Source organism: Astatotilapia calliptera, chromosome 11 (genome assembly GCF_900246225.1).
Source record: "Astatotilapia calliptera chromosome 11, fAstCal1.2, whole genome shotgun sequence".
Classification (NCBI taxonomy): domain Eukaryota; kingdom Metazoa; phylum Chordata; class Actinopteri; order Cichliformes; family Cichlidae; genus Astatotilapia; species Astatotilapia calliptera.
This window is the reverse complement of record NC_039312.1, coordinates 29,964,578-29,986,382: the sequence shown is the minus strand read 5'-3', so window position 1 is coordinate 29,986,382 and position 21,805 is coordinate 29,964,578. Positions and strand designations below refer to the sequence as shown.

The window sequence follows — 21,805 nt, the reverse complement described above, 5'->3', positions numbered from 1 at the left end:
TTACACTGCTGTAGTTCGTTTTTTTTTAATGTGCCTCTTGTTCAGCATTAAAAGGTGAACTTTGATTAGATTTGGTAAATAGTGCTTTTCACAAAAATACAGGTGAAGAGTTGCACAAGTGAAGGTAACAGCAGTAAAGATAAAGTGCTGTTAATGTGTTTTACAGCTTAACGAATCAGAGAAGGCAGAAAAACAGGAAAAAGCAAATTAAAAACATGCCTCTCAAAAAAAAAAAATCTTTAAATAAACAAACATGGTTAAAAATTTTAATGTAAGACTGGTAAAAAAGAAGCAATTTTGGGGCATTTTTTCAACACTGGGAATGTTTGCAAGGAACTGGGTGCATTCCACAGTATTTGTTCATTACTTACGAAGTAAGTTAATTCTCCAAAATAGACTCGGAATCTCGCATCCATGGAAGCTTTCAACCTCTAAGAAACCTTGAACCCCGAAAATTCATCAAGAAAATTATTCTGATGTTACTAAATGGTGTAACTAATGAGAAGAAAACATTAATACAATCAGGAGGACTTTGAACAAAGAAAACAAAACAAACATGGTTAGTCCCATTCAGTTCCCAATCAGTAATCATCTGAAGATTGGTCCTCTTTAAGCGAGAATTAATTCTGTTTACATCTGAATAAAAATCACCAGTTTTCAGCCAACTTCTCCTCACAGCAGTTTGTTAATCCCCCAAAAACATTTCAGAGAGAACATCAGAGAGAAATTAGGATTCAGCAAAGTTGTGCAGTGACTGTAGGGTCGTTACCCCAGTGGGCACATGAAGACAGACGGATTTGATGCTTCAAGGTTTAGTTGTATCGTAACCGCATGCTGAAGACAGCCTCACTGTTGTCTACACACCAGCTGTCTCAGCAGCCTGGTCAGTCAAGCTGCCAGTGCATGGCTGGGCATCCATTCGTTTCTTTGAACAACACACACACGCCTCTGACCCAATCCCCTACTGTCTTCCACAGATTTTTCGTGGATTCCCAGAGACAGATTCCTTGATATGATTTACACTTCCTCCCTCTCTCCCCAGCTGTGTGGATAGTCATCTCTTGTCAGAAAAAAAAGGGCGTTGGAGGCTGCAGAGAGAACGAACGTGTGGATGTGTTTTAGTAAAAATGTAAAGCTGCTCTTTTTACCAAAATTGAGTCTGTGGCAGGGAAACGATGATAATGTGTGAATGTAGGTCGCTACGCAGTTCTCTAAACATTTTATATCAACTTCTCTACAGGACCTTCAGGACATGACTGAGACAGGATTTGATCCTGGAAGCAAACATCAGCCTGTGGAGATCCTGCGTCTATAAGCCCCGAGACGAGACTGAGCATCGTTCAGTAGAATGACTTCCGATTTCCCAAAACTAGACATAATCATGCTGCAGTGAGGGCAACTCTCATTTTAAACATCTGGCAGATTATTTTTTGTTTTACAAAAGTAAGAAATTAAACAGCTATCTTTATGCACTGCACTTGGTTAAATATTGTTAATTACACTTCTTAGTATGCATCCACCAGGAAACAAGGAGCCATCAGAAAACGTTTTTACTTTGCTCTCTACAGCAGATCCATTATGCTTCTTCAAAATAATCCCTTATTTTGAAAATGTTTAATTCTAATTAATTTCTAATGTTGTGGACTGTTGGAAACCCCAGGAGTTACTTTGTGGGTTAGCGCACTGGGGAGAAGAAGAAAACTATAAAAACTAAAGTCTAGAGTTATTCAACTCCTCTTTGGTTTGCAGACTCCCCCACACCCTTAGATTTACAGTCGGTGCTGTAGGACGTCTACTCCCTTCTCTTCTAATAGCCTGCTGTGAATCCCAGTCCAGAGCTGTGATGTCACCTCAGAGCTTCCACTGCACTGCTTCCTGTCAGGTTTTTCCCAATAGTCCTCAAACTGCGGAAGACTTACACTCACATTGTCCGCACAAAAATTGTACCTGTGCTCCTGCTAAAATATAGTGCTTTCAGCTGGCTATAAACACTGTTATTTATCTCTAAAGTGGAGGGGTAACCAGGGAGGCTAGGTGCATCTGAGAGCCTCATGTACTAGCATGGATTTGCCTCAAACTTTGTGCCATTATGGTCCCTGATATTCCCACTCCCCACTCATTCAGCTTTGCTGTCTAAGAGGTATAAATCAAGCTACCATCAGCATACTTTGTGTTCAATCAACAGTCTGCTCTTCGTGTTTTACCAACACGTTGTTCTATCAACATCGAAGTTTGAAGTCTATGTAACACACAAATATGGGAATACATTGCAGTAATATTTAAGTACAGATACTCTGCTAATATTTAAATGTTTGGGCTCCATATTTGTGTGTGTTTATTTCAACATCTAAGAGTTGGTTCTTTATTTTGTCTGCATTCAGCCTGCGCGTCTCTGCCTCTGCTGATGTCTTAAATCAGTTTTTCCAGTTATCTTTTTAGGCGTGCCTGTAGCTTAAGCTCACAGCTGTTTGTTGTATTATCGCTGAAGTGCTGACTGCCAGACTTCTTTTAAAGCTGACGAATGCTGCATTCAACCTGGAACGACCTCTCTTTGTGGCAGTGTTTGTGGGTGTTACATCACAGTAGATGTCTTTTTTTCCCAAGTGCTGCTAACATTTTTTTTAATCTATTGTTCGAGCTCTAGCTGACTATTACAGATGTACTGCATCAGCTTGTTATTTACAATAATCAGGGCTCCATACGCATGCCTGACCTTTATTTTAATCCACTTTATGCAATTCATCTATTTGACCAGTTTTAATAGTAAATTAATGTATGCATGCTGTAGAGTTCAATTGTTCAAACTGCTCTATTATATTATGATGAAACATTGTAATTATCTCTGGTGCAGCTGCTGTAAGGTGTTATTCTCCAAGACACCCTGGCCAGCTATTTATTTATTACCCAACCTTAAGGGCATGTTCTCCATAAGTGTGCATGACATGTTTTTCTATTTCATAAAAACAAATATCAAACCTATGAGATATTTTATCACAGATGTCAATAGAGGATTTCAAGCACCACCACACAATCACTCAAGTTCTGCCATCTTATTCATAGTCTTTTATTTTAGGTCACGAGCAGTTGTCTAAGCATTTCACTGCATATCGTACTGTGTATGAGACAAATAAAATTTGAATTTAAGGTTTCAACTGTCATCCTGATGACTTTAACACCTCACGGGCTTCGTGTGCATGTGGCATGAGTTTAGCTTAAACTGTCATTTCCATTAGCAAATCAAATAACAGCATCCAGCTGACAAAATATACAAGGACAGGGAACCTCAAAACAGCTGTAATATGATCTCTTATCTGTAATTGAGGCCAGACGGCGGCACACGGGTGTACGGTTTCCTACCTTATAGTTACGGCAGGTGGGATTGAAAGCGTTGGTGCCGCAGGCGAATAACGTCTCGTCGTTGCGTGGTACCAGAACTTTGATGTAGTTGTAACATTCATCCTGTCAGGAGAAAAAGACCTGGACATTATTGCACATCATAAAGCCGGTCCGTTGTGGGTCCTGGCACGGCAAAAACACAATCAAAGAAGGAGTTGTAGCAGGTTAACAGTTTTCTGCGTTTTCACAGTCATTATCGTAATCCTCAGGGCGATTCTTGGGGTTTCACCGTTGCTCTGGAGAGAAAAATGTGATGCCAAAAAACTCAAGTATGTCTCTCCTGATGGCTGCATTTCTGATAAGCTACCTGCACACTACTTTTGCTCATTAAAAAGCTTCTCTTGTTCAGGAAATGAAGGCAGTGGCAAATACAGAGAACAGAAGACCTAAGAAGTGAAACCCAAGACCGAAAACAGAACGAGATGAGAATGTGTATGTGTCTGGAAGATTATACTCACGCTGTTTTTCCCTCTCACAGTGCATTTCTCCACATCCTTCGTCTTCCAAGTCAGTTTCTGAAAAATGAACAGAGAGCCAACTGTCAGCTCAAAGACAAGCTGCTTCTCACCATCCCAGCTTTTGTTGCTCCCAATCGTTCAAGTGCTATTACGAGACAGCTGTGATGAAAATCTCATTAATTTCAATAAACTGTTGTGGAGAAAAACAAGCAAACAGAGAAATATCAGCGATGCCTGCTGTGGCTCGAGCAGCTCATCAGTGGGCAGTTGTGGTGCCTCAGTGATAAAAAAAAAATCTCTGGATCTGTAAAAATGCACACACGAGTGAAACAAAACACAAAGCGCTGCTCGCAACACTTCACTGTCTATATAAGGAGGAGTCAATTAGCTTCAATTAACCTGCTGGCCAAAAGCCCTGTCCTTATTTTGTAGACACGACAAAATACACTTTTTGTAGCCGTGCTAGTCGTTCAGCAGGCTTTTATTGAAAAAGATCCATCAGCTTGTTAACAAGCTCTGCCAGCTGAAGGATTAATGTTCCCCCATCAACTGCTGACTAATTTAGTGGCCAAATTTTCTCAGAACTTATCAATACCAGGCTAAATACTTGGAATTATTTAAACTCATTTCTCAATAGCATGTGAGCAGATAAGAGCTGCATGGCTCAATTGGCTGTCTGGGAACAAATTGGCTAGCTTGAGTGGAAGGCTGCCAATATTGAAGTATTCAATATTTCTGTACAGTTGGTCGATATCCAGACCAAGAGTTCTCTTCGTTGCCACATAATAACATACATTTTTGAGTGAAATGAGCTTTAGGTAAATGTGTCCACACCAAACGAAAATATTTGCCACAAATCCAATGCCATACTTGGTTAAAGTAATATTGTACAGTGCCGTGCATATTTTTTATGTCTTTGCTAAAGCTTCACAGAAAGCAACACCGGTTTAAAATGCATCTTGAATCTTTACTGAAGCTGAGGTTTCACTTCAGCTGGACCACAAGTCCCTGAAGCACAATTCATCCCACAGGTACCTTGTTCTCCATTTCTTGTGGCTGCCTCTCAATTTTCTCCGACAGCTTTCAGTATAGCAAAACTTATGAAGAATAGATTTGCATTTTAATTGTTAAGGGTACATCTACAAAGTTAGTATTATTTCATTTCCACTTTCTCAGATAAACATGATAATGAATGAATAAAAGATTAAGGTTACTATTAATATGTATTTTTCTCATTGTCAAAAAATAGAATTAAAACATATCTCAGTACTTCTCTTACATTTCTGGATTTTTAACCCTGTTTTTTTTTTTTTCACTTGGCTTGAGCACAATGGATATAAAATAGTCATCACACAATTTCTATGGATGAGAGTTCAAGCAGCAGGATAATGCATGATAGTTTAGACAGGACAGAGATAAAAAAAATAAAATAAAGCACAAGTCACAGATTTGTGATATACAGACAATCCAACTTACAGTAGGAGTCATTCATTCCTGCTTTTGGTCTTTCATTTTAATTATTTTGTCTGTAGGAAAACTACACATTGCCAACCTCACTCTAAAGGTGAGATGTCCCTGGTGCTCGAGGGTGTACATCTTTGGTCTAACTTATTTTATATAAAACTCAAGATCATGAGTCAAATTTTTGACACCAAATCCATCATTTTGTAATCAGTACATGGCACACTGATTTTACAGCCAACACTTTGCTGTAGAAAAAGACTTTTGTTTGGAAGACCTCTGAGGTGATTTTGTGAAGGTCCAAAATGATTCAGTAGGACTCAGCATTTATGGTAATAGGTTTTACCTTGTCCACGCTCGATTCGGTTTACTAATAATTACTTTTGGCCACACAGGCCCGAGGAGACTGGTGAAGGGGAGAATGCGAATGAGCGCCCGGTGTGAAAAATGAAGAGCTAGTTTAAAAATTAGCCGCCATGAAGGAATGGATCTATGATGATGGGGGACCCACCATTTTCTGATATGAGTCAGTCACACACCACCAATTGAACTCAGATGGATAACAGGGTAGGACAGCGAGAACGTGATGGCGGTGTATTCATACAGTCTTTAATAATTTGCCTCTCAGTTCCTGCTGTCACACTGGAGGCAGCAGCAGTATGGGTGAATTGGGAGAAAAAATGCACATCATATACACACATTCAATGTTCAAGTCCTCATATAACCCAGTAGAAAAAACGACTAACATAGTTTTGTTCAAAGGTTCCCCTTCTTTGTGTTTTGTTCCACACCCAAATCAATAGTTTAGATGTCCTCAGTGTGGAACAGAGGTGTTATCAGAATAAATATCCGTGTTTGGCAGTAATTTATATACAACCAAACAAAAGTCCAAGCCTTGGAGGGCTTTTATTTAAGTGCAATCATGTTTGACAAATGAGATTCAGATAGGAGTGAACATGGCACTTCAAACAAGAGCAGCGCTCCACTTGTAGTGGATATAGATGTCTGAAGAGAGATTGCTTAATACTTGAATGAAAGTGAAAGGCAAAGGGTAGAAAGCAAAATAACGAGATACAAAAAAAACAGCCCATCCCCCCTGTAAATACACCACTGTTCAAAAAAAGAACAAAAAATGTACAAGAAAGGAAAAGCGGCACAAAGAGCTCTACCTTGGTTCAAACCATTCCTTAAAATGGGTTCAGGTCTATTTTGTCCTGGTGATGTATTATCCAGACTATTACTATTGGCAAGTAAAAGCCCATGTTCGCTTATGTGAACGACTTTAAAGTTAATCTTATGTTTAATGAGCACAGAATCCTAAAACTTATTTCAACTTTAGCAGACCAAAATAGTCGAGTAAGCCTGATAACGCTCACATTATTGGTATTGATCGCGAAGGATCGAGAGATCAAACGTTCCTTGAATGTCAAAGTCTTACAGAAAGAATTTACCTCTGAAGTGAGGTTTTTGCATTCAGAAAAATCCACAGACCGTTGTTAAGGTTTAAAAGCAAATGGCAAGTGCATGATCCAAGATAAATAAAATGTCCTTAAATAAATGAATATCGACCTAAACACATGTATCAATTAAAAGTTCTATGTTGAACTAGAATATAGCTATGGTGGGTTTTTTTTGTATAAGATCGAAATAAAGTAAACACATTGGAAGATTTTCAATCATGATAGCAGACAGACACTTACCTGCTGTGGGATTATCTGCTCAGATGAAGCTGCAAGATTGATGGCAAACACATGGTCCCTGCAAGAAAGTGAGTCATGACATTATTGATGTCATCTTTCTTTGCAACCCTTCATATTTTTTTCCCCAATGCAAAGCTTTAGAAGCATCTAACTTAACCAATTCACCAAAACCTGCCCCAAAACTCTCCTTTTTTCTCTGAGTGCAATTGATTACAGCTGTGCAGCAACACAGACTGGGAGGTGGATTAACAGGCAAGGTTTATTGGCTTTTTGGCTTCAGGACATCACAGGAGTTTTCCAACTATCGACAAAACCCATATGAATCACTTTGTGAAGTGAGGAATGCATTTGTTGCACGCAGCTGTAGAAAATATTAAGCCAGTTTATGTGCATATAGGACCTCTATAACTTTTTGGACTGGGTTCTTGGCAGTGGGAGCACTTTATTTTGAAATAGAGCCAAACACTATAGCAGAACTTATTTTGCACAATGCAACTGGGCAGAGAAGGTGCAACCCTGTACTGTTTAGATAATTAACCTAAAACACATCGAGTAGCAGAGCAATGTGCAAATTAGGCTGTGTAATGCACTTGAAAAAACTTCAGAGGTTCTGCCAAACTGCAAACATGAAAGCAGTCTGATGCAGAAGTGCTGCCTGAGATATAGTTCACAAAGAGCTAAAAGTTTTATTTTGGAAACATTTACCTTTTGGAAGTTTTACATTTTCACATAAATGCAAAATTGCAAGAAGCAGTTTCTGTAGCCATGTTTTTTTTTCCCCTAATCACTTTTTACTTTCACTTGGCCTTCTTGGAGTTCTTTATTATGCATTTAATATATAATATCTGTACTGTTGACACTGATTTCTTTTGCTGGGCTATTTTCCCGCCCTGACAATTAGTTGCAAATTTTGTCTTTCTTCATTGTGTCCTTTCAAGAGCCAATTTACCTCTTGCCCTGTTTTTGCTGCAAAACAGAAAAAAAAACTAATTAGCTTTACTGGCTAAAAAAAAACAAACAAAAAACTCCAAATGGGTAAATGTGTTGCTTATATACTCAGATAAATTATTCAGAGCTTGTTGGCTGCTTATCAAACTATTTAAGAAGTGTGTGGATAAATGTTTAGGTTAAAGAAACATGATTATAATTACTCACAAAAATATTTATTATACTGAAGCCTTTGTGCAACCATGCACATGTTAACATAGTATCAGACTTATAGACGGATGCTAATGAATATAAATGTGTAAGGTCATCATTCATCATTATTAACTATCCCTTTATAAATGTACAGATTTTACAGTAGGTTGGTAAAAAACATGTATGAAAATATCCCTAGTCCTTATAGTCCTAATATTTGTATGTTTAAACATGAAGTAATGGTCAACGTTTTACATGAGATGTTTTGAGTCATATTTTCAACTTCAGTAAACAATGTAAACATTGTTATATTATATCTTTTGTTATGTTGAATTAGCAGGTGAGTGATGGTGACTGACCGTGCAGCGATATAGAGCATGTGGTTGATCCTTAGCATCCGCTGGAAATCCAGACCCAGGCGGACAGTGTCATTGTCTGACATGAGTCCCTGGAAGCTGGGGTAGAGGTACGACGCTGCACGGGCAAAAAGATGGAGAAGAAGAAATTATTCGAGTATAAGACAGTCATATGCATCCCCCCCTCCAAAAAAAAAAAAAAAAAAAAAAAAAAAACAACAACCAAAAAAAACCCAACTGGAAAGGAATGTCAGAACTTTACTGTGACAGTTCACCGTGGAATCAAAATTTTAAAACTAAAATTAGGAATAAAGGAAAGGGATTTCCAGTCTTTGTCAAATGTCAGTGGCGTTTTTTTCCCCTTTGAAAAAAGAAAAAAGAAAAAAAAAAAGCAATTTTTCAGTTTCACATTTATGGAGGCAGTTTGACAACGACAGCTAAAAATTTCATGCACAGTAGTATTAGCAATTTAAGAAACACTAACCCAAGGTTACAATTTAGTCGTCTTTTTGAAAACCCTGAGCTCACACTGTATGCAAATGCACACTTGTGGAGGTGGATCAGGGAGAAAAATAGCATCCTAAGCTGCAAATTAGGCAGTCGTGTCGTAGAAGTCAATCTGATTTAAATAACTGGCTCCTCGTAAGCATTTCTGAGCAGACATGTCTGGGGACTGTGCCAAGTGAGAACAAAGAAACAAATCAAAAACATCTGAATAGACATTCTAATTGTCACATTTAAATCAGTCTCACCTGTTTCAAAGGTCACGAAAGTTTAGCTTAAGCCGTTTTCATGCATGCACTGCACCCATGAACTTTTCTAGGACTTATCAGGGAGAGTGCACGCGAAAATGCAAATGTTGGACATTAAATACTCTTGTGAGGTCCTTATTGCAAGGTCTGTCTGATGCAGGATTGTGCTGAATGTGCAAGTAGGCCAACTAGTGGGCGACACGTGTTCCATCTCCTGCATGCATCCCTGTCACAGAAACGACAGGATGTACTCACTCCAACGCAAACCATTTACTGCTGCATGACACGTGTGAGAAAGGAAAATATCCCAACGCGATTCTCCCGAAACCTCCGAAAGTTCATGTGTGAACATGTCTTTAGTGTTATCATCAATGCCATTAAATACCTTCACCTGGTAAAGTGCCTCTATAACAAATGACACCAACAGGAAAATCATTAAACAAAAAACAAACATAAAATGTTAAATAAGATGAACTGAGGGAAGTCGTGCAAAGAAACAGTGATATAATATAAACTTTATGGTGCACTATGGCTGATTTTCAGCTTCCCCTTCTTCCTCTTCCGCATGTTAATTTCATTTTCTTTCCCTTACTCAAAGTGCAGACGAACTCACTAGAGGGCAATATTATTTTAAACAATGGGAGATTGTGTCCAGTACTTTAAATAACAAAATAACAGTCAGCCAGTGGATGGATATGCCTTTCAAAAACTTGATTAAAAAAAGATCCTTCAGGCAAAAATGGAATAAGCCTGGCTCAATACTGACACCACGCTGTCTTCCATATCACAGATACTTCCCCTGCTGTCTTCTTTTTTTTTTTTTTTAAACTAAGCAAAGATTCAGCTGAAGGCCAGAGCATTCTGTCTGTAAAGTACTGTATTAAGTGCCCTCAAGCTTCCCATCTGACCTGGGCTGCTGCTGAATTAGCAATCCCCCCTAGAAATACACCACAATCTGAAATTAGTCTCTCTACAGGGAGCCGTACACGCTCCTTTAACCACTCGTCTCAAATCGACTGTTTAAAGATTTAAATGCCTAATGTCTGGCTGAGTGCTGGACCTTGCTGTGCTGTCTGGTGAAGAGACTCCCAGTGGCTCAGCAGCCCGCCCTGCCATCCTCCCCCTTGGCAAATGAGGATTTCTAATTACTCTTTAGCACTTTCACACCCTGTTTAGCTTGGCTAGGTCATTGCTAGCAGAAAACCCCCAGGATAATGACTCAAGGCATTTAGGATCACTACAACGAGAAGAACGTACAACTCATAAGACAAAGTACTCAAAGAACTACACCAGAATCCTACATTGAAGCTCCAGCAACACTTGTAGTATTAAGAACAATGTTATTTCTTGACCATCTTGATGGTTAGCTTTTAGTCTTCACGGACAATGGGAGTAGGTAAAGTTGATATGCTGTAAAGCCGATTTTGTATTGAGAGGTTTTCCCCAAACTGCACTTCAAAGATTGCATTTTAAAGAACAAATGAAAGAAAGGGGAAACAGTCTGTCAAGGACACGCGTTAAGTTATGACATGTTATCCATAACTGCTAGGACTTAGTTCAATATTTAAAAGCTATTGCTACTGCATAGTAATGATAACTTTTAAAAGGAACCTTTTATGCCCTTTTTTCAACTGCAGGGTTTTATTCTTGAACTCTGTTGGAATTGATTTGCATGAGAAACTGTTCAAAATAATTCTTATTTATCATATGCAGAACCTTGGAGCAGCACCTCATTCACTGACTGAAACAAGAGATTTTAGGTTAACCTTAACAACGTCCCTCTTAAGGACAGTATCTCTTGATTGGCTGCCTCTAACATACAAGGGAAAAGGTTGTGTGTGTAAGATGCTAAGATTAAAGAAAGTTCCTCTTTCAGACATTATACAGAACCAAGAATAGCAAAAAAGCTGCCTGAAACCAATCATGAAAATAGGCAGTGTAGTGTATGCATCCTAAACAAGACTAGACATTTTATTAATACCCTCATGTTCTGTATAACCTGTATCAGCTGCCCTGGCTGTGGAAAACCTAAATATGCCCAACTTAAACAGCACGGTGTCAGTCAAAAACAAAAGTGTAAGAAAAATTATTTGTCCGCTTTCTAAAAGAAGGAGTCACTTAGGTATGATTTCATAGACTTCATCCTGACGAAGTACTATGATTCATAATGGATGTCTCAGAGTTGCGAGGGACCTTGCGCCATGCTGTCACCTGCTGGAACTAGAAGTGACAAATTGCTCTCATTACACCTGGGACGGAGCTCCACATATAGCACTATTAGCACAGCTATTTCTGCTAATGGTAGCGTTACTCTCTTCCAGATAGATCAATTACATTGTGTGGGCCATGGTCTCAGCCACCTCTTAAATCAATTATGGGCCATTACATTTAGCAGCCAAGACCTCTTCTGTAGACCTTCCCAGTTATTGGGTGCCACAGATGGGTCCCTAAGGTGGTCCAACAGAGCAGTGTCTTGAGTCTGTTAGAAGTCTTCAAGAGTCTCTTAAATCAAAAACTTGCTGGTTTCCAGCTGTAGCTCTGAAGTTTTAATGTCTTGTGCTGTGGTAACATGTGGAGCCGGGGTAATAATTCATTATTAGCTTCTATCAACTGTCATTGGAATATGGCTGAGACAGTTGTGCTATGAAAATCTTTTGTTCATATGAAAGATTACAGGAAAAAAAGCATTATTATGTGTTTGAATTAATTAAATTATGGTATTATTAGGGACTGAAGAGCATGGACAATTCAGACATTAATTAAGTCAGGTGATATTAACTAAAAGAGAAAAAAAAAACTAAAAAAAAATCCATATTGTAGTCACTGTCTCCTCGGTAGGGACAAGTATTGATTATCAGTGGTGATCCAACTCTTTATCAGGAAAAAAAGCTCAATATGAAAATTAAAATGAAGAATGTTTATGATGTCAGTAAACTAACCAGCTGTCACCTTCATTATAACAGCAGTATGTATGTGTTGTGCATGCATACAGATGGGGTTTTGTTTTGCTTTGCAAAAAATACTGAAAAATTGCTCTTTTTGTAGTACAAGTTTGCCAAACTCTGATCTAAACCAAGGGAGGAAAGAAATATTTGCTGTTTATTTCTTGTCAGTGCTGTTCTTGCACACCAGTCAGTAGTAGTACACATGAAAGCCCCACAGAGTGACAGCTGAGTCATTTTTCCTGCAACTGTTCATAGTCAGTGCTAAATGAAGCTACTGTGAGAAATTTGGCTGCTGACTTTTACACCAAGCTAAATAAATCAAAGAAGAAGAATTTTTACATGAGAGCATTGTGAAAATGTTCTTTTTATGATATACTGCAGACATTATTTACACACTCCAGTTGTATGCCACATACAATAAATGTTTTATTATTCAAAACAATGTTTAGCCTGTTGGACAGTCTAAATAACCCAGCTGTATCCTAATGTGAATCAGATACATGGGCAATAAAAATAAAAAACAGCGCTACACACTTTACATCAAAATTATTCTACAAATTTGCTAAAAGTTTGCACCTCCGCTCTGACTGAGACCTTTTTTAATCATGCATACTAAAACTGAAGTGACCTTATTCGACACCGAGTCAGCGCAGAGCTCAACAAATAAATTTAATTATAGCTGTTCCAGCAGCAGAATAAACATCTACAGATTTGCTTGCTGCAAACATAGCCTTAAACACATCCACCTCACTAAGCTATATCCCCCAGTGACGAGATATGCCTTAGTGACCCTCGCTCTAGATTTACATGTACTCCTGCAACAGAGATCACCATGGCAACAACAGATTTTGAACTTACTTTCTCTGCCCACGACGCTGATTGGTTCCAGGTCTTGGGGGAACGGCGTGGCTCCTGAGGACAGCTGAGCTAAGAAGGCGACAAAGGTAAGAGCCAGGAAGGCTGGCAGGATGGGTCGAGGCAAGGCGACCATCAGCCTCATTTTGGCAGAGGAAGAGACCTCACCAGTAACACATGGCCCACAGCAGATTCACCTAACCAACCTATAAAAGAAAAGGCACAGAGTTGGTGCATTGTTGTTATCAATATGACATCCGAGACACCTCAGTGTAACAAAATTAAGACAGTCAAACACTGTAACATGGACTTCTAATATAGTAGCACGCATTGGATATAGATGCATTTTATAGAGATTCTAATTTAAAAGGCAACAATTACATAACTGAAGAATGACTAGAGTAATGTTTAAAGGTGGCATCTTAGTTCCTATTAGCATGCAATGCCTCATGCCAATGCAGTGATGTGATTGAGTGTCCGCCCAACCACTGATTTGTAAGAGTGCAAATGCATTAAAAAAAGGCAGATGGAGTCAGAGCAAACCAGACGTGTGAGGGAAGCAACCAGGAGAGAAGGCAGGCTGCAGGACCCTGACCAGAAGGACACTTAAACATTCACTGCCCAACCGTGTCTTAAACACAATAAACACTCCTTGCTCCACCTGATATGGCGAGATGTCCTTGCAATTGTTTAATTTAGTAAAAGGTAAAAGGTCACTCCTGTGCATATTTAAATATCACCTCTAAAAGGTGGCTCTCACACATGAGCTTTGTGCAAAAACAGCTCCTTCAACTGCAACAGTCACCAATGGTTAAGAAATATGAGGAGGCTTTAAAGACTTTCCATAATCTCATGAGCCACCAAAGAGAGCCTGAAACTGATGAAATGTAATGAGGATGAGCAGGGTGAACATCTCTCACATACAACTATACGCTTTTACAGGAGGAACTAAAGGTGGAGACCATCAAATAAAAAAACAAAACAAAAAAGATGAAAACAGTGAAGCAGCAAGAACGTTCAACATTTCTGTTTGCACCAGTGAGAGAGTGTCAGCAGGATTATGTGCTTTATACGGAGAATCAATTGTGAGTTATAGGTCAGGACCATAAATGTTTAGAATTGCCACACCTGTCTGTCTGGTTAAAAGGCCCAAGCTAATACCTGGATAATTTGTGACAGGGCTGTACATTTAAAGGCAATGGTGACCGGGACTTGTGATATTAGATCAAAAGAAACATTCACATGGATTTCTATTATGGTAAAGAGTAGATATGTCTGCTGCCACAGAGTTGAAAGTGTAGGAAACTCACTTGTGGGAATTTATGCAACAACACAATAGGCTAATATTTTTCCAGATTCTGCTACAAAGAAGATGATTGGCTTTTTGGAAGTGACAGCTATCTTTGGTATTTTTGAATTCTCCCATAACTTTCTATTTCTTTGTGATTCTTGGTGTCCACACTGCGCCCACCCACCATGCAGGGTGGTGGCAATACCCAGTCAGCCTTTTAGGACTCTGGGTAGAAAGGTTTAACAATTCAGAAGTTGGAAAATAAATACAAATATAACTTAAGAATGGATATGTTAAGCTACAATGACAAAATATTTCATTATGCAGACTGCAATGTATTGGTAAAGTTAAAAAAAATGAATAGTAATGGGTAAAAAAATGAAATTGAGAATCAATGTGAGAAAAGTCACAAACCCAAGCTGGAGAGCCTCAAAGATTTATTAAGTAATTTTCACAGATGAAAATGCACTCTCTAATCAATCACATAACGGGACCTTGTCTGCATCAGGCATCTTTTCAATACTGGCAAACACTGTTGGGCTTAGGTGTGGGTTAGTGTCCGAGAAAGGCAGGAAAATTTCCTGGGCCATTATCACAAAGGCTCAAATGGCTCAAAAGGCTCACTGCTTAAAAGCAGCTTTTAAACAGATATCAGAAAATGTTAACATGACCTGCAAGCAGATCTGCACTGAAGCACACAGAGTAAGGAAACAGATGCATGTGCCAGGTTGTACCACTCAAATGCTTAATACTTAAATAGTACAAATACTTGCTGCATTTATCAACCTGAACACCTGGTGCTAAAAACATTCAAATGTACAGACAGCACGTCCTTTGGAAAAAAGTTGGGTGGTAAACAGAAAGTGATTCATTTGTTGTTGTGCGTTTGTTAGCATGAGAGAAGAACTTGTCTTGCATAATTAAAGGAACAACTCCGTAGCCGAACAAAGGGTGCTGCCATCGAAATCAAGATTTCAAAACTGAAAAGTCAAAGAAAGATGTAATAACACCACAAGCAGTATCTGTCAATGATCTCAAAAAACAAAACAAACAAAAACCATCAATGACAGCTTATCAAGTAAAGATGTTGCAACCTCATCCACCTCCAAGAATTCAAATCACAGATTATCATTCTCAATAAAGTGTTTGACAAAGGAGCTCTGCGAATATTTCCTTTTAAAAAAAAAAAAAAGTTTGCATAAAAGTTGGACTCGGGTGTCTGTGTGGGAATAATTAACAGCTCCAGACATTGTACACAAGGCTGAGATTATGCATGAATGTTAATTTCCACATCTGTTTGATATTTGAGGAAAGAGACAGTAACAGATGGATGGAAGAGGGATTTGTCGAAACCAACTTCAAACTGTGATGACCTGCACTCCTTGCCAATTTATTGAGGGCAATGTGTCCTCTACAGGGGTTCTTACAAGCCCTCCCAAGTTTATGCACTGTGTCGCTTGGCAGTGAGACTTGGGCCACATGGTTTTAAGTGGGAGCAGAAAATTAAGTCAACAGAGACATGAACTGTCATCAATATTGATAATAGTGTGCCTCATTTAAATGCAGGCAGAAAGCTGCATTTAGCAATGAGGTCAAGCGATGATCACAACACCATAAATCGACGTGAGTAGGCGAGTGTCTGTTTGTGTTTACTCTGTGAATTACAGCAGCTTGTGTGGCCTGCCTTAGTAAGTATATGAGAGCGATATACCTGATGAATTAGCCTCATATGGTATAATTTGGCTGCTTTGTTTTTTTTCTCCCAGCCAGCGACGCAGCTATTTAAACAGATGATGTTATTATGAAGACAAATAAGTGAGAAACGTCGCTTAAAACGTCAAAAACATTGACGGCAGAAAAAGGCTAAACAAACTTTTGTCATTTATAGCGTTAAATTACCAATAAAACAGCCGAATGTCAAAATTTATCCACTTTCATCATGAATACGCAGAGCCGCACATAAACCTAAGCAGCGTGTCCGGGGAACACTATATTCTTGTGAGAAAGAAAGGCAGAGATCATTTATTGACAACCTACTTAGCTAAAGGAAGGCAACCAACAGAGTGTGAAAACAAGACAACCATACTGAGTACAAGAGCTTATGCAAGACAAGTAATATACCCCACATGGTTTGTGCATACAGTATTAGCTTATAGTTAAGGTTGAGTTTCAGACTGTTGAGGACTTCATTATCCTGAACTGGTGCTGGAGACATTTTTCAAACTTTACTGCTAGAAGCTGTGTGACAAAAATAAATACTTGCAAATCTAGACAAAAGGGATTTGTCTTTATACTCATCGAGTGTATTGGATATATCACCCACCCCTGGTTGAGCATATGTGAAAAGTAGAGCTCCTGGTTAGATTCCACCCACTATTTCCTGCATCATTCCCCTTGTTCTTTGCTGTCTGCCCTCTACTGCCCTACCAAATAAAGGCTAAAAACTACCCCCCACCAAAAAAAAGAAAATCTGATTTTTACCTTCAGATTTCAAGTGTGAAATACTGGCGAGCTCAAATCATACGAAAATATACTCCACAAGCTGCTGAACTTTTAAGTTAAATGCTGGCAAATGAGGCTCCCCAAAGAAGCTCACATCAATGAATCAATGTTGCACAAAAAAACATTTCAGTTCTGCACTTGAAAAAGATTAAATACTCATTTCTGTGCCGTGTACACTGTGCAGTGCATATCAAACATTTCACCTGATTATAAATTTGTTCTCTGGGTGTGATTTATTGTATGTGAATCAGGCACTGAATGCAGCATCATTGATTATTTTAGAGACACTGCTTACCTGAAACTATGAAATCAAACATCACAGTATATTATATTTATAGGAAATTTCTGGATGGAAGATATTGAAACAAGTTTCATTTTGGGATTTGTACCTAAAGTCGGCTTTACTAAAATTGTTCTCCTAGAATAAACAGTCTTTGGTGCTCCATCAGATGATTTCCTGCAGATAGACATTACATACTGAAGGTCCAAGCTCTTGCCTTTAGTTCTGTTCCATCGCTGACATTGTTCTGGTTGTACAGCTTAAAGTAGACTTATTATTTCCCCGTTTTCTCTCAAACAGACGCTGTTTCAATAGTGGATTCTTATATTAAATATGGCCCAAGTTCCAAATAGTGAGGTCAGTATATTACAAATAACTCCTTTGTGCCAAAAGCACAGTCTTCAGTCTGCCCTAAAAGCTCCGTTTTCAACAGTTTTTAATGCCATTAGGTCTGTGTAACATCAAAAACAGGTGATATTGTTAATATGGTCCTCACAGCCACAGCTGTGAGCACAACCGCTAAACAGTTAAAACCTTCTGTTTACACGAGGCAGCTAATCAAAAGAAAGCTGGCTTAAAGGGAAAGCTAAAGCAGCTTGTTTTAGACAGGATGAACTGAACAGCTGCACCAGGGCTGGTTATGAGATAGATGCATATTTCCTTTCCAACTGGAAATCAAATCAAGCTACCCCGCTAAAGTCAAAGAAACATAAAGATATAGAACTGGAAACGAGCATAAACTATACTTTTGAATCTGTTACACTAGCAGACAAAGCAAAGCACACTGAAAAATGTGTCTACAAATCAACTACCCTCTGGAACTCTGAGCTCTCTTAATTTAACCCAACACAAAGTCTAATCAGTTAATGACTTTCTGTGCAGTCTAAGGAGAGAGGGATAGCTGGTGAGCTGACAGCTGTCCAAAGGATATAGGCCAGTGCTGATCCTATTCCATGTTCACTCTCTGTGTTCTAGGGTTTGATGGGAGGGCTTGGATCATTTTCTTTTTAATGAACTGGACGTGTTAAGCAATCTGTGAGAGACTGGCAGTTGGGCCTCTTTGGAGGGGTAAGTGTTTCTGGGATGTTGTGGCACACCATTGATAATCTGACATTCATTTGGATTAGTCAACAGCACCGCATCTGGATTTGTAAGATGAATCCACACAGAATCCAGGCCTTTTCTGGGCTAATGCATAAATCAGACTAAAACGATAAGAAATCATGACCTTAAATCGTTGTCATGAATTGAGCCATGCAGTCATTTAAATTCATGTATGAACTCCTGCAAGTAAATTTTTATGTTCTGCGTCCCCATTTGCCTGACAATAACTGTCCCGTAAAAAGTCACGTTTAAAATCTAAATTTCAATTTCATCCTCAATCAGCTGCATTGCTCTGTATGCACCTGTCAACTCCTGGGACTTCTGTTTTCTGACAACACCTGCTGCACAACTGAGCAGCAGAGCATAATCCTGATGCAAAAATCACTCTCTAATATTCCCAGATCTTACCGTGCTTCAGTGGTGGGGAGGCTAATCCACTCATTTTTTGATAGCCACAGAATTGAGTCTACCTTTCACCTCTGTGGGCTTTGATATCTCTGAGCCCCCTGGCTGTGAATCTTTTGTCTGAAGACACACTAGTTTCTGTTCTCACATATTTGCAGGAAACACTGGTCAGCATAATGAGCGAGCATATCCCTGGACTCCATGATAATTTCAGACACAATTAGCCACATTAGCCTCTGCTCTCAGCAGGCCATTACAAAATAGGCTATTATTCTGGGTGCTATAATAACACCAAGAATATGGCTTCCACATGATAAGTCAAGTGTGGGGTATGTTTGAGGACGCTGTGTTCAAGCTTTACAGAGTGAACACTTAGCAAGAGAGGCAGAAGAGTAAGCGAAGAAAACAGACCCTGACTGCTGGATATACAATTAGGGTCATGGTGTTATATTATTCATGCAAGAAGGCATATAGAGAGTTGAGATGCTTTACGAAACATCATTTTCCATTAGTGTATCTGTGGCACCCTTTATACCTCCATTAACCTGCTCCAACAACAATTAATCTTCTGTGATGGACTTTCTGTGCTGTTTAGAGATTTTACAGGGACACATATCTGAAATAAAATCAGATGCCCTAAATGAAGGGGTTGTGTTAAAAAATGCTGTTTCCTCACATTTTTCAAGTTCAACTGCATCTGAGTTGTTTCATTTAAAATTCAATGAGGTAATGTACAGAAACAAAGTTAGAAAAAAGTTGCCTCTGTCTAAATATTTATGGACCCAACTGTAAAATCCACATAATGAATAAAAAATTTAAACATTTGAATGACAGACCATATCTGAGTTTTCTAGCTTTGTAAAACTAATGAATATTTTTGCCTCATGATTTTTTTTATTTTTTATTTTTGGTCTTGCTGTCAAAACAACTGCAGGGGAATTTTAATGTGACCGGAGGAAAAACAACACATGATAGGAATGGTGTGTGGTGAGACAATCATTTCGTTGTTGAGTCCCGAGCCATATTGTCCCTCCCCAAACTCCCTTTGGAAGGTTCATCAGATCACCAATCTCATTGCAGTCCCATGACACAAATCACACAGCACATCACCATCTGCACTGAGTTGTTTTTCTCAAGCACTCAAATCCTGCTCTTCCTGCATACTTTCAGATATTTCCACATAAAGCCACGGTTAATGTTCAAAAGCTGATGTGAAAAATAAAATGTCCTGAAAATATTCTTCATTGGAAATATTCTCTACAAATGTTCGAAGCAATGCTTTCCTTTGCCAGTTAGTTCAACTCTCCCCTGAACCCTCCCAGACAGGAGAAACTTCACTAATTAGATTTCCAATGGCTCACCGCAAAGACGCCGTGGTTGCAAATTGGAATTGGGATCAAGGAGCCTTGGACAATAATTGAAAGAACAACCCCCACAAGACACATAGGTGGATTCGAGATTTTAGGTAGATGCTGCACATGGTACAAGCCAGTTCACTGTAGTGTAGTTACAACCTAGATAAAAAGATCTTTAAACATATTTTAACACATAAAAAGAAACACTTATGTTCATGTTTATAATGCCACTTTCATTATTAAATCAGACTTCCAGTGTTACCTGTCGCTGGCCAGGCAGATGCTATGTACAAACACTTGACACAGCAGAGACATCGAAGATGGGGTGCTGAATACAAACATGTCAGATAAAGGAACTGGGATTTTGGTGCTTTTCAAAAGGTCCTGCAGTGGCAAAAACAGAACGGCTCTAGGGGATCACTGTGGCAACATTTTAAAAAGTCCATTAGCATCACAGGTCGAAGAGGAGTGATGGCTGGCTTCTTGCATTTTACCGAGAATAGAAAATCAATGGTCCCTGTAGTCCTTTAGTTCTTGGATTAGTATGTCAACTGCCTGGTGTCAGTATAATGTAGTCTTATTCTCACAGTGTCTGCATTGTGCCATGGAAAAGAGAGGGCAAGATGGCATCCGGGATGAGACATGTCTGTCAGGGGAGGTTGGGACCCTCCTCGCCATCAATGCCACTCAGCCTGCTCCCAGGAAAGTGCTGCTTTAACCTTAGTGCCCGCAGAGTTCAGACAAGTGATGGGTTGTCCTGTTGCACAGGCCATCGATTGTCACCCCATGTCAGAAATCTCCATTCTCTTCTCATCACAGAATCCCCACGGACCAGAGTGTGGTTTGTACTTAAGCTTAGATGGTAGATCTTGAGAGAGCTGATATCAAAGCACAACCCCGCTGATGGAGAGAGAAAACAAACGTCTGGAAACTGTTTCCGCAATAAATAATGTACACTGTCAGTTGTTCGAGCAAAAATGAGGATATTAGCGTCTTACTGAGCAGCATGGATTCAATAGGAATGGATAGATGATGCTGGCTAACACCAATTGCTTTGGGCATCACTCTTGGAGAAAAGTAGCCCTGCCTGCAGTCAGGCCTGCTCTCAGGACTTCTTTCTACAGACATCAAGTTGGCCAGACTTCACACAGGGGGATCTATGCAGGACTCAGACAGTGAGACGGTTCTCTGATCGATCTGCAAAACCGCTGCAGGCAACATCCATCGTCTTCATGTCTATTTGCAATGGGCGAAAAAAAACCCAAAGGGCTATCAGTGGAAGAAGGATAAGGCTTGCACCAGTGAAATCCTCTTCAATCGTCTCCCTCCTGTTAATTATTTACATTCATCTTCAGGGAGGCCTATAATTCCACTAACATTCTGTGCTCCCTGTCAGTCAGGATCCACCTTCAATCTTCCGGAGTCCTTATGGCATTTAAATCGAGACTTACCTTGGGGTCTTCTAATCAAATAGATCAGCTTAAAATATGCTGGGCAGCACCTGTGCTAACCTAGCTCCCTCATCTCTTTCTCCTCTTCATATATAAAAGTGAATGTTAACTACCCCGTTCTCCTTTCAATCTCTCAGTCATCAATAATTCACAATGTTATTGAGAAACACTACCTGAACCCTGTATTGACAGAAATCCAAGCACTGTCATTCCCTCAAGGGCGTCATAATTGGATACCCCCAGAGGCCACTGATGAGAAATGCAGAGCAAAGGGGGAAAAGTGGGACGATTGTTGTTGTTTTCTCTATTTTGTGTTTCCAATTTTAACTTTCTATTTCGGGAACCCCAGTCTGA

General features: G+C 39.3%; 1 protein-coding gene across 4 annotated transcripts in view; it reads right to left on the bottom strand.

Moving 5' to 3' along the window:
* sema6cb (semaphorin 6Cb) overlaps positions 1–21,805 on the bottom strand; it is a 144,990-nt gene that overhangs the window by 47,871 nt on the left and 75,314 nt on the right. For all 4 annotated transcript variants that reach the window (XM_026183764.1, XM_026183765.1, XM_026183766.1 and 1 more), the window contains 5 exons: positions 13,067–13,269; positions 8,515–8,629; positions 7,016–7,073; positions 3,855–3,911; positions 3,358–3,459 (listed from right to left, as the gene is read on the bottom strand). In XM_026183764.1, coding sequence (XP_026039549.1) covers positions 3,358–3,459; positions 3,855–3,911; positions 7,016–7,073; positions 8,515–8,629; positions 13,067–13,208 — 474 coding nt within the window. In that variant the 5' untranslated portion in view covers positions 13,209–13,269. The remainder of the gene's footprint in view (positions 1–3,357; positions 3,460–3,854; positions 3,912–7,015; positions 7,074–8,514; positions 8,630–13,066; positions 13,270–21,805) is intronic.